This window comes from Etheostoma cragini, chromosome 1, assembly GCF_013103735.1.
Source record: "Etheostoma cragini isolate CJK2018 chromosome 1, CSU_Ecrag_1.0, whole genome shotgun sequence".
NCBI lineage: Eukaryota > Metazoa > Chordata > Actinopteri > Perciformes > Percidae > Etheostoma > Etheostoma cragini.
Window position 1 is genome coordinate 12,543,749 of NC_048407.1, and position 19,271 is coordinate 12,563,019.

The 19,271-nt window shown below is 42.5% G+C and overlaps 1 protein-coding gene across 4 annotated transcripts; it reads left to right on the forward strand.

Annotated features, from left to right (window-relative positions):
* The first annotated feature begins 3,688 nt into the window (after positions 1–3,688).
* Positions 3,689–18,649, forward strand: mapk6 (mitogen-activated protein kinase 6). Of its 4 annotated transcripts, none has more exons than XM_034876289.1 (8): positions 3,689–3,940; positions 8,141–8,949; positions 9,070–9,387; positions 15,388–15,532; positions 15,880–16,044; positions 16,196–16,391; positions 16,683–16,800; positions 17,095–18,649. In XM_034876289.1, the coding sequence occupies exons 2-8, from the start codon at positions 8,713–8,715 to the stop codon at positions 18,184–18,186; spliced, it is 2,271 nt and encodes a 756-aa protein (XP_034732180.1). In that variant the 5' UTR covers positions 3,689–3,940; positions 8,141–8,712; the 3' UTR covers positions 18,187–18,649. The 4 variants fall into 4 exon arrangements, with proteins under 4 accessions (XP_034732180.1, XP_034732190.1, XP_034732197.1 ...); XM_034876299.1 differs by lacking the exon at positions 3,689–3,940 and adding an exon at positions 5,427–5,654; XM_034876306.1 differs by lacking the exon at positions 3,689–3,940 and adding an exon at positions 5,737–5,965.
* The last annotated feature ends 622 nt before the right edge of the window (positions 18,650–19,271 follow it).

Here is a 19,271-nt window from a genome sequence, read left to right on the forward strand (position 1 = left end):
CCCCCCCCCCCTTCTCTCTCTTCATTGTAATGCTGTGGACAGTGTGTTCTCTGTGTGATAATTTATAAGCTTCTGACTTTGACCTTGTTTTTTTAATCTTTATGGTTTTATTCCCATAAAAAGAAAAGAACAGTTTCAATTGAATTATCATCAGACATTTGGAAGAGTATTTAAATCCTTTACAATTTTCCTTGCAAAACATGAAAGTTGATCTTTTTGTCTCGTTACTACCTGTTCTGAGGATGATAGTGTGTCTGGATAGTGTATAAAGTTTGGCATACTAGTGATGACACTTGAAGAGTGAGACTGTTGGGTAGTTTAAAACACACAAGCACCTATTGGTGGATGCAGTTAAAAGTCCCGCATACACCTATTTTTGTTCAGCTTCTGATTCTCCAACATCATCACCAAACTTGCTGCTTTCAACTTTATTTGCCCTTGATAAAAAAAGAGGAGTTTTTATCTCTAACCCCATACAAACTAATGTAATCACATCAAACACACAGCACTAACACATAATACAAGCAGTGTCCCTGCCAGATCACCCAATCATTTCTCTGCAGAATATCTTGAGATTTGACAATTTTTTTAAATTGTTTTTCTGAGGGTGTGGAGCAGGCAAAAGAGGTCATATCACATCGTGGAGAGGAAGGCTCATACACCCAACACAAACCCATATACAAAGATAACTAGTTTTTTACAGTTTATGACAGATAGTCTCATCTGAAACAAAGTCATCAAGCTGTATCACTCTAAAGAGAAAAAAGCTAATCCCAGGCCAGTGGTGGTGGCACTACTTTGTGTTCACATGATATGTAACAGACTACTGTCGTCTCCTACTAAGGCTTCCTTTGCCGTACATCATTCTAACATGTGAATGAGATCTCATCTGTCCTGCTCACAGGACAAATTGTGAAGCAGGATTGTGTGTCGATTTGTTTCTTTATACGCTAAACTTTCGTTACCTTTGAGCAGTGGTGGGTAGGACATTCTTGGTGCTGACGCATGAGAAACATCTTAGCACAGAAGGCATTGAAATGGGACGGCCAGTTCATTCTAGTTAATGTTTATGAAGAGGAGGCTTTATCCAATGAATGTCAGGTGTGGACCAGAAAGGTTTGGAAATGAAGCAATCATACATGAGTAGGAGAATGCCGAGTGACCATCACCAGCATTTCACCTTCACTTATCACTTATACATTAAACTAAAGGATGTCATTATGTAAACGTTGCCCCCTGCACTGGAGACACAATCACAGCGGGAAAATGTACCAACACTTTCTCTGTGTAGGCCTCTTTCACGACGATGTGAAATACCTGAGTTGCGTGGTATCTGATGCGAACAGGGTGTGTGTGGATAACACAGCTCCTGTGAGGTCATGGCCACTAAAGATGACGTGGATGGTGCAGAACTCATGTTCTTAATTCGTTCTGCACCTTGGCTTCAGGTCCAATGCGACAGACTTGTTATATAACAACAAACACTGTGTGGAAAACAGCACAAAAAACAGAGATCAGTATTGCATTAATCATTCTGACTGCTGGTGGTATAGAGAGGAGTGTTATGAATGTGTGTATATTTTCTTTCCTGTTTTTTTTTCCTGCTTTCGTAGAACGTATTTAGAGTTGGGGGGGGGGGTGCTGTGTTGTGCAAACGAGTGACATTTTCCAGCCAAATTCAACCACCACACAACACACTGCATCCATCACAAAGCTCCACAGGCGGAAAAACAAAATGCAAGACAGGGCAAAACTAGGCAAGGGTAACACAGGATATAGGCACAAAGCTACGACAATGGTACACAACAGTGCACAATAGTACAACAAGCTCAAACTCTTAGCCATACGAAATACAAGGGTATAAAGCGCATCACTGAATTAAATGAAATCAAATCAAAAGTTAGCTGCATCGTCGTCTGTGGGAGTGACAGGTGGTGCTGCTGCTACTTCTTTCGGTTACAGTTGCCGCGTTTACCGACTCAGGTCTATTAGGCTTTGTAGCCGGTGATTGATTTATGAAAAATTCTAAAATGCTCTTTTTTGCCATATTATAGGCAAGATAACTTATGTACAATTTTCCCAAGAGCCTTGCTGTTGGTAAAATTGTTAGATTCATTCTGATGAAATTATGTGTTTATCTCTTACCAACCAAATCTTTAAATCAAATTACATTTAATTGTAATGAAAGGGGGTAAGTTAATAACAATAATCAATAAGTTCTAAATACAATTATGAACCTGAAAAAAGCATAATATGAGCACTTTAATGTGTCTCACTGTTCTCATTTAGGTAATCGTTGATAAAGTCAGTAATGGTGTTTATAAATGTTTATTATCAAAGATTATTATGAGTCCAGCATTACACATACACGCTTTCCTTTGAGTGTAAGTTACAGTCGAATCCCATGGCCGGCCGGCAAGCACGCACAAACACAGGTTTGTGATGATCATGAATTAATCTCTAAGGTTGAAGTATTAATAGCACCGTCAGAGGAAAAGCAAATCCAACAGCTTTGCCCTCATTTCCTCATCCATTCAAATGGAGAAATGTTGAAATATCACATTTCCTTCTGCATACCAATCATGCCATGTCTGTCAGAATCCTTGCAATCTGCCACATGACAAACTGATCAATACGGAAGAAGGGAGTCCTGCCAGCAGGACCCGTCTCGCAGGCAGAGAGTGGCAGACAGCACGTGATGTTGTGAATGTAATGAGAGAGCAGAAAAATTGGATTTGTGGGACAGGAGGAAAACATGCAGCCATCATTCTGCAGGAAAGATCAGCACTGGCATTCACAACTTCATAAACCCCCCACTGATTCTGACCATTACAGTGAGCAATAAAACCCAACCCAAAGACTTCCCTTCAGAGGATGAACTGCAAACACGTAAAAATGTCTTCATGTCCAAGTAATTTTGCAGGCTCTGTTCTTCGCAAAACAATGATGTGATGACGGTCAAGAGCTTGTGAAAATATTTGACTAACAACACAGTATGGAGGCACCTGGGTAGCTCACCTGGTAGAGCGCGCACCCATATACAAAGGTTAACTCCTCGATGCAGTGGCCACACGTTCAACTGCAACCTGTGGTCCATTGCTGCTTGTCATTTACCCCCTTTCCCTTTTCATGTATTCAACTGTCCTTTAAAAAGAAAGGCCTGGGGGCCCGTATAGCTCAGTCGGTAGAGTGGGCGACCATATATAGAGGTTTACTCCTCGACATAGCAGGCCACTGTTCAAATCCAGCCTGCAGCCCATTGCTGCGTGTCATTCTCCCTCTCTCTCCCCTTTCATTTATTTAGCTGTCTTGTCAATAAAGGCCTAAAAATACACACTAAAATAATCCTTAAAAAAGTGTGTGCATGTGCTTTTATGTGACAACAATCTGCTTGTCATGTCATTCAAACGTGGTTTGGAGCCTTTTTCATAATCCCAAAAAATTGCAGAACATTCACAAAGCATTAGCACTGTGTAATCCAGTGGTTTAAACTGCAAATCTCACCCAGAAATATATTTCAGTACAGGATTATTTCTGTTTTGCTTGGGTTGGACCAAAACACAAAGAGCACATATTTAAATTAGAATAAAAAGGAAAGAGAAAAGAGTAAAAAAAAGTAGCAGTGAAAGAGGGAGACAGAGAGAGGTAGTGGCCTCTAATGGTAGTGGGTTTGACACTGGACAGGCCAAGCCATACACAGACCAGTCTCCACCCCTCTCCGGCCTGGCCTATATTAACTCTCCATGGAGCTCCACCTCACATCCAGAGGCACATGGCGTAGGATAACACATTTGGCAAAACACATACACAGGGAGGTACTGGTCTGCAATCTCCACCTGGCTGCCTGTCGAACTAGCAGTGTTGGGTATACAGCGTAAATTCTGGACTATTAACTTCTGTACCATGTTGTTCCGGTCTTCTCAGGAGAATGTCAGCCTCGGTGAGTGGCAAGAAGAATCCATTTTTCTATAAGGGAAAAGTAGACATAAATGTGATGTGTGCATTATTTTTGTTTTTGTCCCCAAATTCTATAGGCAAAAAGGTTTAACTAAGAGAACATGCAAAACGTAAATAACAAGGGATTTGTCTTGTGTCATAGTCAGCTGTAGGTTAGTAATGCAGGAATGGTTCTTAGAAACAATCAGATGCTGATTATAGGTGAAAGTATATATAAGAGAGTATGAGTCATGCCACCAGCAGATGAACATAGATAACAGCAACTTTATTGGCCCAGAGAGCAATGTAGCGGGACTAACAGTAATTGTAAGTGGGAGTAATAGATGCAACTGTCATCCATACTGTATTACATAGTCAAAGGCTTGTCAACTATTTGTCTGAATCATTGTTTTAAATTGACCCGTTATTTAGCCAAGAAGGTCTTAATGAGATACGAGATCTCTTCTTCTAGGGAGATGTAACAAAGGGAGGCCAGACTCTGAACTGACACTGGTGGAGACACATTGTTTGTAATTGTTTGTGATTGCAATACACACAACAGAAAGGAAGATAATGTTTTCCAATTTGTCTTCTGCAAAACAATCCAAATGTGAGGGATTATTTTACTCTAACAGATAGGGTGATGTTACCTTTTGGACCGCCATTCATTCATCTACCGAAAAGGGCAAAGAGCACTTATATAGACTAGCTGGCATCAATCTCTTATCAACAGTCTACCAAAGTGTCTTGTAAAAAAGAGGGGGTGGGGAGTGTTGGGGGGGGGGGGGGGGGGGGGGGGGGGGGGGGGGGGGGGGGGGGGGTCTTAGAGCAAAGGCATCTGCACTTACTTGACCTTTAACCTTCCAGTAGAGGAGGGGAATCAAAACTTGGATCAACAAAGTATCATTTTCACATTTTCTAACTAAAAATGTAGTCATCCAACAATGAATATCCTAATTAAGAAATATAAACTCTTCTCTTTCTTTTGAAACAATTCATAAACTCAGTCCGGATAATGAAATAAAGGCTCTGTGTAAGGCCACATTGATTACCTCTCCCGTTTCTCCTCTTTTTAAAAAGAAAATCTTGCTAATTATGTAGGATAACCTATTATACTAAGCATATATATATATGATTACATTGCACAACTGTATGTTTTGGGATTGATGCACGACACAATAGTCATAAACTACGACCTCACTGTCGGCTACATAATAATGAAATGTAGCCTATACTGTGTCTTATCTCTCCTTTCGACTAAAAAACGTGACAACAAGTAGCTGTCCAAGTCTGTCGCACCCTGCTTAGTCCGCATGCACCTCCTGTACTCCATCGCAGAGCCCATCCCGGCATGTGAGAGGCATCTGCATTCTCGAGCACATGGGTTCCCACATGGTCTGCCTGCGGATGCTGATGCTGCGGCTGTGATGCTGCTGCTGCCTACCCCCCCCCCCCCCCCCCCCCCCCCCCCCCCCCCCCCCCCCCCCCCCCCCCCCCATCCATAGTCTACCTTCAGCCATTCACAGCCTCCACGAGAGAGGACGAGACGTTTACCATTTAGGACCCAAACCGCAGTCTGAGTAGAGAAAATGTGTGCCTTCTTTGGTCTCTTGCCTTTGTTTTGCTCGGGATATGAGTAGGCTGAACCTCGTGGAGCTGAACGACAAACACCCTGCGCATCTCGGTGCCAGATGGACTCTCTAAATCTCCGAGCCGCAGTGAGTGAACTGTCCGTCCGAGCGATTTATCTCACTGAAACGATTAATGCAATACTCCGTGACGTAGGAAAACAACCGTATTATGGGGTTCATTACAAAGTTGTTTTTCACATAGGCCATCAAAATCCAAAAAACAGATAGCCTAAAGAAAACACATCGGGGACCAATCCGGGAAAACGTCAGCCTGTTTGCGAAGAATAAACAAACTCCTGTAAAATGCATGGATGAATATATAGACTATAGGATCAGACTCAGCCGACTGTTTCACTGCAGGCCTGGATTTTCGGTTGCGTTTGGATAATAATAAACAGGTAATAGAAAGAAGAAAACATAAATGCTATTGTCGCGCCTGGTCTTCAGCATTTAGTGCAGCCCTATCACCTGTTTGGGGATTTTGTTGTAAAATCTCTCTTCGGATCATTATAGAATGTCCTTTATTCCCTTCCCGTATCATAGACAATTGTGTTCAAATTTTAAAGAACTGCAAAAATAATTCAAAAAAAATCTTTCTTTAGGTTACATATTTTACGAGCCTGTGTTGTGTGGTAGGCCTAATTATTTTTGCATACTGGATGTAGCTAAAGTATTTTGCAAGGTGCTGTAATTGTACATAAGAATGATTATGACATTATTATTTGCCATTTGTACTATGCTGTTATAGTTTCATCTATAAACCTGTAAATATTGAGTTGTATTTTGAATACACCGCTGTCTCGCGATCTCCAACTTCAGACACATATTTTGAATGATTCCTGCTGCGTTCAGGTACTGCTCGAAGCTCCACGCTGCAGTGTAAAAAGGACCGGCCTACAGTGTGGTAATACAATATCTGACAGTGGTTCAATGTAACTAAGTACATTTATTCAAGTACTGTACTTAAGTACAAATTTACGCAACATTTCAAAGGTAGGCCTAGGCTAAATATTGTACTTTTTACTCCACTACATTTATCTCGGAGCATAGTTACTAGTTACTTTCATAAATCACATGTAGTTTATAAAATACAATGTTTTGTTATACATTAAACTACCAAAAATATATGTATATACTATGCATGTCTACATCCAAGTACAGCTGAAATGATTAACTGATTAAACACTTAGATGATTGACAGAAATATTTTGATTGTTTCTACAATAAGGATTTTTTTGCAAAGAGGAGGCTACATTTGTTCTAATCTGATATTTTATGTTTTAATAAAAGTGGTGTTTCATGAAATTGCACGGCCAAAAATAGCTTATTTGTGACTTTTATTTTACTTATTTAACAATACATTTCACAAATAATAATAATAATGATAATAATAATAATAAAAACACTACAACCATCGTTTGTTGACATATCACAAAGATCAAATCCATTGTTATAGCCACCTGTATTAATACTGTATTATATTTTTAAATAGGAATTTAAAAGATTAGACAGGGAACGTTGAGTGTGTTTCTGGGATCCTGAAAAACATGTTAAAAGTACAATGTAATGTACTGTACATTAATAATGTAAACAAATAGGGAACATTACTTTACGACAGTCAATGAAGGAAGCCTCGTGACGTCACGCTGCCTTTCATAGCGCTGCCCAGCCTCAATGGCGATTGCAACAGATCCGCATTGCTGGAGTCCGGTGTGAAGTCAAACCTCGTGTGGGTTTGATTAAACACATTACGAAACTAATGCGACGAATACGGACTGTAAGTACTTTCTTATATGTCGAATGTTGTCACTAGTATTTACAATAAATGTCATTTCATCGTATATTTGCGGTCGTTCTTTTATAACGACTTAACCGAGGTCGGCTTTGTGCTGCTCAGCGCGAGGAAGCGTTACCACGTAGCTTGCTAGTCACAAGCCAACAACGACTCCTTTGTTTGCGCTGTCGGCGGGTTGCACATAAACGTTATGTTTGATATTTATGTAAAAGGCGGTGTGTTGAGATCTTTGTTTTCCTTTATTATATGATATACGTGTGCGTTAGCATGTGGACGTGTACTTGATATTTCAAAACCAAGTAGCGTAAGAAGGTCCTTCAGTGGCTGGTCAGGTTGCCTTTATGCTTCCATTCCTGGCTTTTTCCACCAGCCAGTCTGACCCATGACGGCCAAGAATGGGCGGTATATATATAGATATACCGGTATAAATCATACTGCCCATAGCTTGATATAAATGCTGTCTTAATTTGAATGAGTGGTATGTTGACTTTGGGCAAGCCTGTGTCATCTCATAGTTTTTAGATACCCAAAAACTGGAGTAGCAGACGCCTAAACCAGGCGGGGAAGGGTTAGTTTCAATTTAAGACACTACGTTTAAATTATAGCCGGTGAATTATATGGCTTGTTGTGTGTCTGCTGATTTAGTGAAATCCCTAACATAGTATGTTTCGCCAAACGATAGGTTATTTTGGTGAAGTATACTGTTTACACTCGTCCACTCTGGCACTACTTTGAGTTTATTCTTACTTTTTTGTTCTGTTTTTCTCTTGTCTTTCAGGTTATACCCAAGTAAAATGGAGGATAGCTTTGATTGCGACTGTGGCGAGCTTGAGCCACCTGATCATTGAGGGTGAACAATTACTTTGAAGACTTAAAGACCAGACTAATTTCAGTTTTATAGATCAGGTGACTTGACAGGAAAATTACAAGTAAGTAAATAAATATAAACTAAAGAGGGGAGAAAAATCCTGTCATACACTGAATGTATCTGCACTGTAATGATGCAACTACATGCTTTTTATAGTTTAATATAGTGTCAGTGCTTTTTAATTGGCCGCAAAGTCCGTTCCATTGCAGTCTGTAAACACTAGACTACTAAAAAGGTTTACATGTTCTCTCCTTATTCAAGATGGAACAGAAGTTTGATCACACATTAGTGCCCATCATTAGACAGTGACGTCTAGACGGGGGACTCAGTAGTCGTTCATACAGGGGTCAGTTAGCTCAGCTGCTTTAGCAGTGTGGGAATTGTCATATCAAATCCTCCATAGGTGTTGAGGTTTGACTTGAAATAGGCCAGAGACCAAACGTTACAGGTGGCAGGAGGTGTAAAAGCCGAAAACAGTCGTCATGGCAGAGAAGTTTGACTCACTGATGAACATCCATGGCTTTGACCTGGGTTCTCGCTACATGGACTTGAAGCCTGTGGGCTACGGGGGGAACGGCCTGGTGTTCTCAGCAGTTGACACAGACTGTGACAAACATGTTGCCGTGAAGAAGATTATCTTGACTGACCCCCAGAGTGTGAAGCATGCCCTGCGGGAAATCAAAATTATCAGACGTCTCGACCACGACAACACTGTCAAGGTAAACTCAAATTAGCAAAGATCATTTATCTTATTTTCTAGAGTTGAAACCCAAATAAAAGAATTCTTGCCCAGTCTGATGCCTGACTTTCAGCACTGCCCTGTCTTCTTATGTTACCAGGTGTTTGAGACGTTAGGCCCCAATGGTCGCAGGCTAACGGAGGATGTGGTGTCCCTGACAGAGGTCAACTCGGTCTACATTGTGCAGGAGTACATGGAGACAGACCTGTGTCAGCTGTTGGAGAGGGGCCTTCTGTCCGAGGGCCACGCCAGGCTCTTCATGTACCAGCTCCTACGGGGCCTTAAGTACATCCACTCTGCCAATGTGCTGCACCGTGACCTCAAGCCTGCCAACCTGTTTGTCAACACAGAGGACCTGGTACTGAAGATCGGGGACTTTGGGCTTGCCCGCATTATGGACCCACACTATTCTCACAAGGTAGGAGCGGTCTCTGAGTAGCTGTTTCTGTCAGTCTTGTATTGCATGTCAACTTACTTTCCACCATGTGAAGAATATGATTTGGGGGGGTGGGGGTCGTGTGTGTTTGTTGAAATGCCGGATAAACTAGACTAGAGCTTTAAGAAAGGCGGACATGGCAATTCTTTTTCACAATTTCTTCCCAAAGCTGATTGATTTTGTTACTCTGACACGTGATGTTTCAGTTATGTGCCAGTAATGCGTTGCCCCTCAGGGTGACACAGTTTCACAGCAGGAAGTAAACAAGACAGGCGTGGTTCCTTGAGGTAACGCCTCTGTTTCACTTGTCAGAAGTGAGGCTGTGGAAAACACAACCCTGGGAACTTTTTTTTTTTTTCTTCTTCCACGTACAAGTGTATACGGTTACAAGTAAGAATGGGCTTTATTCCAAGTCTATGTGTACAAATAAGTGGGTTCATGATGATGTGGCTTAACAAAGATGAAGATAATCCTCATTCCCAAGTTAAAAAAAATATATATATTTAGCAGTAGCATACGCTAAATAGGCACAGTTTAGCCTTGAGCCTTTGATGTCATCTAATGATAATGTTGAAGGCTTGAGGCTGCGGCAAATCGGTTAGTGACATGTTGCGGTAAAATACATCAAAATTTTGGTGTATCTTAGAGAGCATGTTTTACCCCATTTGCATCTGCACAAGGTCATTACTCCCATTTTTACACCTCTTTTTCAGTCAAGAAAACAGAAGGCTGTTTTCTTTGTTGTAGCCCTGTCCCTTGTCACTCTTCTCATCAGATGCCAGCATAATGTAAACCAGGGTATTAAAAGCCAGATGCTGATTTACCAAATGTTAAATGTACACATTTTAATGTTCTTGTAGCCCTATATCTTGCTTTGTGAATCTGTGTAATGGTAGCAATAAAGTAGTTTGCTTTGTCCTTAGTATGAGAAGAGTATGGCTTACCCTGTCTAATTGTAGCCAGGTGGGAGGCGTGTATTGTCATTGGGTGTTTCTGTCACCTTATAAAGAGATGAGGAAATTCTAGCCAAAGGGCATATGGTGGTGTGATGTGTGGAAATCTAGGTTGGGAGATCTCTCTCTCTCTCTCTCTCTCTCTCTCTCTCTCTCTCTCTCTCTCTCTCTCTCTCTAGCGTGTTTTTAGAGCACAAAGATAGTCAGATGCTCACATGTGTCTCAGATTAGTCATTGGAGGGTCTAAAGTGGGCTCACGTGATGGTATCCCTTTTGCACACGTTTGTTTACCAGAACTGTTCATTTCCATTAAACCCCCACTACTATGTTTTTGTAGTCTAGTCACATCTTAAGCTCTGTCTTGTATATTTTCATGAGTCATATCTCACGTTGAGAATCTTTCTGCAATAGGAAGAGGAAGGGGAGGGTTTGTAGTTGCCGGGAAGAAGTGAGAGTTTCTCACACTGTTCAGTCACTGTAGCCACCCACCCAATGTCGCTGCACTCCTCCCTTCCATCAGGTTTGCCATATGGGCATTTTTCCCCTCTATATAAGCAGTTTTTCCTGATGGGGAAACATGCAGGCAAGTGGGTATTGAAAAGCTGCTTGGCTGGGGTCAGCGCTCTTGTGTTTGACAATTGTCAGGAAACTACTGCTGTTGAGTTTTTGTCAAGGACAAATGCTGTACTGATGCTTTAATAGGCTTTGACCCGGCTCTGGTTTCCAAACAGCGTCGCTGTGCTTTGTCTGTCTCTACTCTGATAACAATTGTGCTGGGGGAGGAAGAACACTGATATCTCGACCAGCTACTTTTCATGGCACCTATAGTCATGAAAGGTAGTGCGTCTGGTGTCCCAGACCAAATCAGGCTTGTTTGAGAGTGAGCCTGTCACCCATACAGGAGATTTGGTTTTAGTGTTGACCAAACATTGGAGCAGAATCTCTGAACAAATTTGCTTTCCCAACCATCCTCTACGGGTAGTAGGTTGGGTGAGGCGGAGCAGCTGGGTGGCTGAGTGCATGTTATTTGAATAACGTTGTTTCTAAATTAAGAAGCGCTCTTTGCCAGTTTCTAGCATAGTTTCAGTAATGTGGTAAGTAGATTCATGCATCAGTGGTGTAGGCTCAAGTCATTTGTTCCACCTTTTCCTCCCACTTTTCCTATTTCCATGTATTGGTTGGGCTAATAAAAAAAAAAAAAAGAACTCTATTCCCTTCAGGCTTTTATTAATCCTGCATGGCCTTGTTTTAAGTATGCAGAATAAAGTTTGCCAAGCGTACCTGTGTTTCTGGGATATTTTTCCATTGTTTTGAGAAAGCAGGTCATTGTAAGACCGGCCCTCGTAGTGGCCCAGTATCAAGAATGGCAAGAATTTGCCTGCACTTATCCAACTTCTCCAACCCTGAGTCTAATTCTCTTCCAGCCAGCTCTTTGTCTTTTTGTTGGAGCCTTGCTCAGGGTCTTATTTGAAGCTAATCTAAAGTCGGTGTTCATTTCCACTTGTAGCCCACCCGTTAAACGTGTGCGTGTGTGTAAAACACCACTGACCCATTTAGGTTTAGCATTTGTTGTGCTATTAAAGAGTTTTGGTTTTACACGAGGCTAACTGAGGTTTTAAACAGCAACTACCCATACAGCTACTGTAGGAAAACTACTGGGGGGAATCTGCGATTCTGCTTTTATTTTGATAGTCAAAATGAAAGTGCTATCTAGTGCCCCTAATGCTATCATATTCTGATAGTTTCTTTTTCTTTTTGTGGTTTAAAGTTGAGTTCATATTGGACTGCCTCACTTTACGTTTCATGTTCACTACGGGTCGTGTTACATCACTGCTGATGAAGACCCAACATTTCCTGATTTTGCTGCTTCATAATAAAAGCATTCAAATGCCAAAATAACGGGACTTTTAATGTAAAGAACTTACAGTTAATGAAACATTTTCTCAGCCGCTGTGACTGTGTTTCACTGTTAACTCCAGACAGTGCAGTGTAGTTTTGGTAATGCCAGACTAATAATTAACAGCAAGAGACAACATAATAGCAGGAAGTTATGTAGTTTTTGGGGACGGTTTACAAAACTACAAATAAGGTTATTTTCATGGCAACGGCACTGAAGAGAGCTCAAAACAGCATGGGATTTAGGAGTGCAGGCAGTGGAGTTACAAAAACTAAGACTGATCACTAACGCTATATGATAATAAGATCCATAACACACGATTCACTCTGTGGTTTCTGTGACTTGAGAAATACTTTGAATGAGTACGTAATTCGGTTTACAATTGAGTAGGCGGTTGTTTAATGTGGACACAATATATATTTCCGTTCTCGCTGCTGGTAGTGTGGACGCATTGGGCTCGAACCATCTCCAAATGGGTGTTTTGCAATCCGATCTCAATGAGTCCTGAGAGTTTTCACCTGTACTTGGAGTTGCAGCTGGGCAATGTCGATATTATATCGACATCAAAATATGAAGCTAGGCATCATGTTACATTTTGGATATCATAATATAATGATGTGACATAAGTGTTGTCAGTTCCTGGTTTTAAAGGCTACATTACAGTAAAGGGAAGTACTTTTCTGAACTTATCTGGCTGTTTTAACTGTTCTATTATTTGTCTTTTCCCACGTCGTCATTATATCCACATTGCTGATTATTTATCTAAACTCTCATTGTGTAAATATTTTGTGAAAGCACCAATAGTCAACCCAACAATATCGCTGAAATATTGACATCGATGTGTTTGGTCAAATAATTGTGATATTTAATTTGACATATCGCCCAGCTCTACTTGGAGCCGTCCACTTGGGATCCGATCACTCGGATTGGATCTTATTACTAGGTGAAAACGGGGTGTAGAGTCCTCACCATCAACCTTTACTGACATCTGGTTAGACCTGCAGAAGGATGCTATGACTACCTGCAGCCACAAACACTGAGGGAGCCTTTTATGAGTCCCGATCATTGTTGTTAAGTTCACTAGCAGTTGCCAGAGGTATTGAGATGACTGATGCTGTAACTCCTGCGTCTGTTTTTGTGGTGAGTGGCTCACTTACAGATCACTAAAAGTAAGAAGCAAGCTGGAATGTTCAGTTAATGCCCTCTGCAGGTAGGGTAACTTTAATCTGCGCCTTTTTAGTTGAGTTCATCGTACACAGAATTGTCCCCACGCAAATGACTCTTTCCAGGTAACTTAATCTAAATCTGATGAAATGCTCTGCTAATCCGTTTGTCAGCCGTAATCACATTCACATAGGTCAGATTCACATTCTCATATTGGCTGTTTTTTAGCCTGGGTACTGGAAAGCCTTGCAGGTTTCAGTCAGTGAGTGTGACCTGCCTTGTAATTTCCCACTGCCACTGCTAGGCTCTCACAAACCAAAAAGCTGGTTACCGGAAGGAAGGAGTCACATCTACAGTCATTTATAGGGCCAAAACAAGGGTGCTTCACAGTGAGTCGCTCCAGGATAGCGTGACGTCAAGTGTCTCCTGCTAACTAGGGGCAGAAACAGTAGCCGGGCCCAGTGGTGAGCACCACCATATTGGTTCCACCACAAACTACCACTGCCTGTTGGGAGTAAGAGGGCAGCAAGGGTGTTGTTTTACCTCCTCCCGTGTGTGTGTGTACACAGGTCTGTTTCCTTTTGTGTTCAGTGTCCTTTTGTTCATGCGAGTAGTCAGGCTCTATGTGGGTCTGGACTGGAATGCTGAATGATGACGCTGGTTTGTCACTAGTGAGTGTAGCGGTGGGTGATTATCCTGCTCTCTCTCAGACTGCTGACAGGGCCTGCATGTGTCTGATCGCCCCCTTTATCTGTCTTTTCTCTCTGGGGTCTTTGTCTCCGTGCTGTTTTGCGTACGTGACCAGCACAGAACAGGTCTGTTAAGGAGACGGCACGGGGGTTATCAAGTTTGGCACGGATCAGCAGGCCTGCTTTGTTCTGGGCCTGGTGTTAGCGGCAGTGTTGTGTGGCATACATGGTGGGGCACAGGAAGTCAAGTTAATCACATGCAGGGTGCCCCAGTGGCTGGTGGATGCCCACTTTTACCAGTCACTTATATTTTTATACCAGAAACTTTTTTCCGGAATTCAAATTCATTAAAAGTGCACTAGCATATTTTGAAATGGTTTAATAAATCATTTTTTTATAAAATACATATTTCAGTAATATGAGTAAATTAAAACTGATGGGGGAAAAAAAGTGTACGTTTTTATTGCCACACTCTGCTCCTGGGGTCCCCTCTTTAACTTTGTGGATACTACTGTGTGCGTGCATCAATAAGTAAGTTTGATGACAATGTTATGTAGGATTTAAGAATGTATGTTAGCAACACTAGGCTAATTCACAAGGGTGCCATTTTATGTGTGAGCTAATATTCCGCATCTGTTCATGCGATGCAAGAGTTATGTTTCTGTTTATGAAATGTATTATTCAGTGCAACCCAAAATGGGAGTTTAATCTCAGTAATTATGGTATATTAGGTTATTACGTTCGCTCTGTTAAAGGCAAACGTTCTTCTGTTCTCTTGTTATGCAGATCACAGAGCTCTGAGTCTAGACAACACCGTAGTTTAGTGAAAGTAGGTCAAGTTGTAATGTGCTGGCCTTACCAGCGGCAGCATGTTATACATTCAAATGCCCTCTGTACATAGACAGTATGTCTGATTAACTGTTGGGGGACATCGCCCAACCCTAGTAGGCTAACCATTCCCTTGTTTCCCCTTTGCACCAATGTGCCACTTTTAAAAAAAAAGTACCTTCTCTTTTTCTTTACTTCGCCCTCAACAGATACTACCGCTGGTTACCGCTACATTAAAAAAAAAAAAAAAAAAAAAACTGATATCACGGACTAACGCCAAAAACCACTCCACCCGCCACTCTGGCTGGTATACAAGGCAAAGTCACCCGCCACTTTGAAAAAGGGGGCTAATTTCCCATCCTGATCACATGCATCCATTACTGAGGGAAGTGACAGATTTTAGAGCCTTTGACTGTTTTCCTCTAAATATGCCATGTCCCCTTTTAAACAGGGTCATCTCTCTGAAGGTCTGGTTACCAAGTGGTACAGGTCTCCTCGCCTGCTGCTCTCTCCTGACAACTACACCAAAGCCATCGACATGTGGGCCGCCGGCTGCATCTTTGCAGAGATGCTCACAGGGAAAACCCTGTTTGCAGGTAAATGTTGACTCAGTTTCTTATGGCTGACTCACTCATATACAAACTGGCAAGCAGTCCTTAAAGCAGGTTGGGTGGCTCTGATGAGGCATATGTTCATCTGGCAACAGATAGGGGATCCAAAGTCAGTCTGCTTTTACAATCCTTATTGCTGGCCTTTGTAAATCCAGCTAGAGTTGGGAGAGACTGACCAAAACTGCCTTGAGCTGAACACAAGGCAAATATCTGTTCTCTGGGTATGGCGCCCTCAGCCTAGACTCAAAATAAACTCACTCAGTCATGTAGATGCTGAATATTGTGACTCTTCAAAAGAAAGTGCCTAATGTTTGTCAACCTGGTGTTTTTAGGGGCCCATGAACTGGAGCAGATGCAGCTGATCTTGGAGTCCATCCCCGTACTGCGAGAGGAAGACCGACAGGAGCTTCACAGCGTCATCCCTGTCTTTATCCGCAACGACATGTCCAAGCCTCACACACCACTGGCTAAGCTGCTGCCTGACGTCAGTTCCCAGGGTGAGCACCACTTTATTTCTTCACATTCAGAAGTACTCACAGGCTCAAAGTACTCTCATGAACACGGACCAAATGTTGGGGGGGCAGGGGTCCTGTCTCTCATAAATCACGTGTTTCCTACTTGGTATTCTCACTGTCCTCCTTTCTGCAGCCCTCGACTTCCTGGAGAAGATCCTGACCTTTAACCCCATGGATCGCCTCACTGCGGAGGAGGCCCTGGCCCACCCCTATATGGCCGACTACTCCTTCCCCCTAGACGAGCCTGTCTCTCTGCACCCCTTCCACATTGAAGATGAAGTAGATGATATCCTGCTCATGGACCAGAGCCACAGCCACACCTGGGACAGGTATGCTCCCCTCACTCTTTCCCTGTCAAACACCTGCTCTCTGTGACCAGGTTCGGTAATGCAAAGTTAAACCTTTCCTCTGTTGAGACATTTTGAGCTTAGTTTCAGTGGAGTATGGTTTGCTTTGCTCACTAAGCAGTAATAATGGGACTATAAAGGTCATTTAGGCCGAGAAGTCTTTATGAATTAGTTAAATGGTTTGTTTACATATTTAGATTCTGTACTGGAGTCTTTTTTGGAGTAATTTTGGGTGTCTGTGTACTGAAGTCTTGCTCTTTCCTACTCTGTCAGATATCATGAGAGCCAGCTGTCAGAGGCTGACTGGCACCTGCACAGCACCCACGACCCAGACGAAGTCCAGGTTGACCCAAGGGCCCTCTCTCTTGTTACAGACAAGGAGGAGGTTCAGGTGTGTGTTTTTTATTTTTTATTATAATATATATATAAACTCCTAAAAACAATTAGTTTTTCTTCTGTTAATTTCATTTTACTTTAAATATACATTTTGAATGCTCCCAAATGTAGAGATTCATAGATTTAGTATCGTACATAAAGCATTAAAAACAGTTTTGAGTCTTACAAACCAACACTTTACCAAGTTTGCAAGATTATAGGGGTAACATGTCTTGCTCCTCGCTGATTTTTAGAAGTCTTTTTTTAATCAGGTAACGAAGGCTAAATAGTGTCTGTTGTCTGTTTCCAGGTGGATCCTCGTAAATATGCTGATGGGGATCGGGAGTTCTTGGATGAGCCATCCTTCGATTACTCCACTCTGTTCCAGCCAGAGCAATCCTGGCAGGACGACTACCACGAAAACAAATACTGTGACTTGCAGTGTAGCCACACCTGTAACTACAAGGCCGTGTCGCCCTCCTACCTGGACAACCTCATCTGGAGGGACAGTGAAGTCAACCACTACTATGAACCCAAGCTCATCATCGACATCTCCAACTGGAAGGAGCAGCAGAGCAAGGAGAAGGCGGACCGCAAGGCCAAGAGCAAGTGCGAGAAGAACGGGCTGGTGAAGGCCCAGATCGCGCTGCAGGAGGCCGAGAAGACCCAGAGTCCGGCGGAGAAGGACAGCGAGCAGGAGAAACATCAGACGGAGAAGCCTCAAAGCCAGCAGAACCAAGGCTTTGACTTTGACTCCTTCATCGCCAGCACCATTAAACTGAGCCTGCAGCCGGAGCCCTGTCAGGAGGTGGCCCTGCTCAACGAGGTGGGCCTCCTAAACGAGCTCAACTCCTCCGTTTCCCAGCTAGAGGCTCCTCGCTCAGGCTCCATGTCAAAGTCCATAAGTCAGGAGAAGGAGGAGAAGTGCCTGGTAAACCTCGCCCAGTTAGGCGGAGGAGGGCTGGGAGTTGTCGGCGGTGACGATGCCTGGCCCGCTCACCCCTGGGAGAGCTTTGGTTCCGGGGAGAGAGTTGGGGAGAACGGCTGTTTAGTAGATGAAGCATGCTGGGACATTCACAAAGAGGACCAGCTCCAGAAGGAGAGCACTTACACCAGCTACCTGGACCGCCTGTTCAGCCGGAAGGAAGACGTGGCCGGAGAGACTGTGGCCAGCTCGGAGACGGAGCCCTCGGAGGGGAGAGAGCTGGACGAGAGCTTCCTCTGCAGGAACACGGAGATTGTGCTTAACATGCAGCTGGACTCTCTGGCCCTGCCTGGCTTTGACAGCACCGATGACTTGCCTCTAAAATCCATCCAGGCGTCCCTCACCCCCTGTGCTGTCAAATGCTCTCCACAGATTCCCCACAAAACGTACAGCAGCATCTTCAAGCATCTTAATTAAAAAACACATCCTCCCTCACAGTGCAAAATCTAGGCAGTTATTTTTATTTTAATGATATGGCATATTATTGAACTTGAATCATTTCATACCTTTTTTTATTATGGTTACTTTTAATTATTGTTTGTTTTAAGACTTGAGAGGGGTGATTTATTATATTTAAAAAAATTAAAATGTTGGTCATAACTCTGAGCCTTGACCATTAGGCCTTCATGGGTTAATGTCTACGCTCTCATTGCTGAACTGGCATGTCACCCGCACACTTATGTACTGTATACGAACGGAAGGCAGGGGAGAAGTATTTTGATGCAAGATGGATGGTAGGAGAGGTGTTGTGGTTCACCAGATGAGGTTAGGCTGTTAGGGTGTGACCTAAGGAAGGACGGTAGACGCTAACATCGCTGTAGGCATTTAATATGCACTGACACAGCTTTTCCTAGGACGGGATACAAAAGAAGAAGAAAAAAGAGGGGATGGGATGTCCTTTTTTCATTTTTTGAACTTACGTTTGACTTTTTGACATTTTTCCCTGAAGAAAGCTTCCTGAACCCTTTCATACTGTAATGTAATCTGACACATGATGCCAGCAGCAACCATTATCCTAGGCGTTAATGTAAATGTGTTATCTACCTCAAGGTAACAGCCGCGAGAGACACTCGAAGCCGCACTAGTGCTTTACACACATGACCATTCTCTTACCATGAAATGAAGCGTGGTCGCGTAGATGAAATCTGTCTCACTTTAGCATTTAACATAGTGAGGTGTTTCAGTAATCATTTATTTATTTCTAGCAGATGTGCGATATTTATTTTATCAAAATGTGTAATTTCAATGTGATTATTGATTGAGGAGGTGGACAGACTTCCATTTTCATTTCAGCACTAAATGGGCGTAAGTGTTCTTTTGTTTTATGGTAGGTTGCAAATTCATCTACGTTCTAAAAGAAGTTGAGGCTTTACATTTTCCACCAATATTGTCAAAATGGATATCATTGTTTTTGTTTTTTATTTATAGGTGCATTCTGTCTTTAATGGGAAATCTGCTTTTATGGTTTGACGAAGCGCCTAAAAGTCTTAATTTTTTTTATC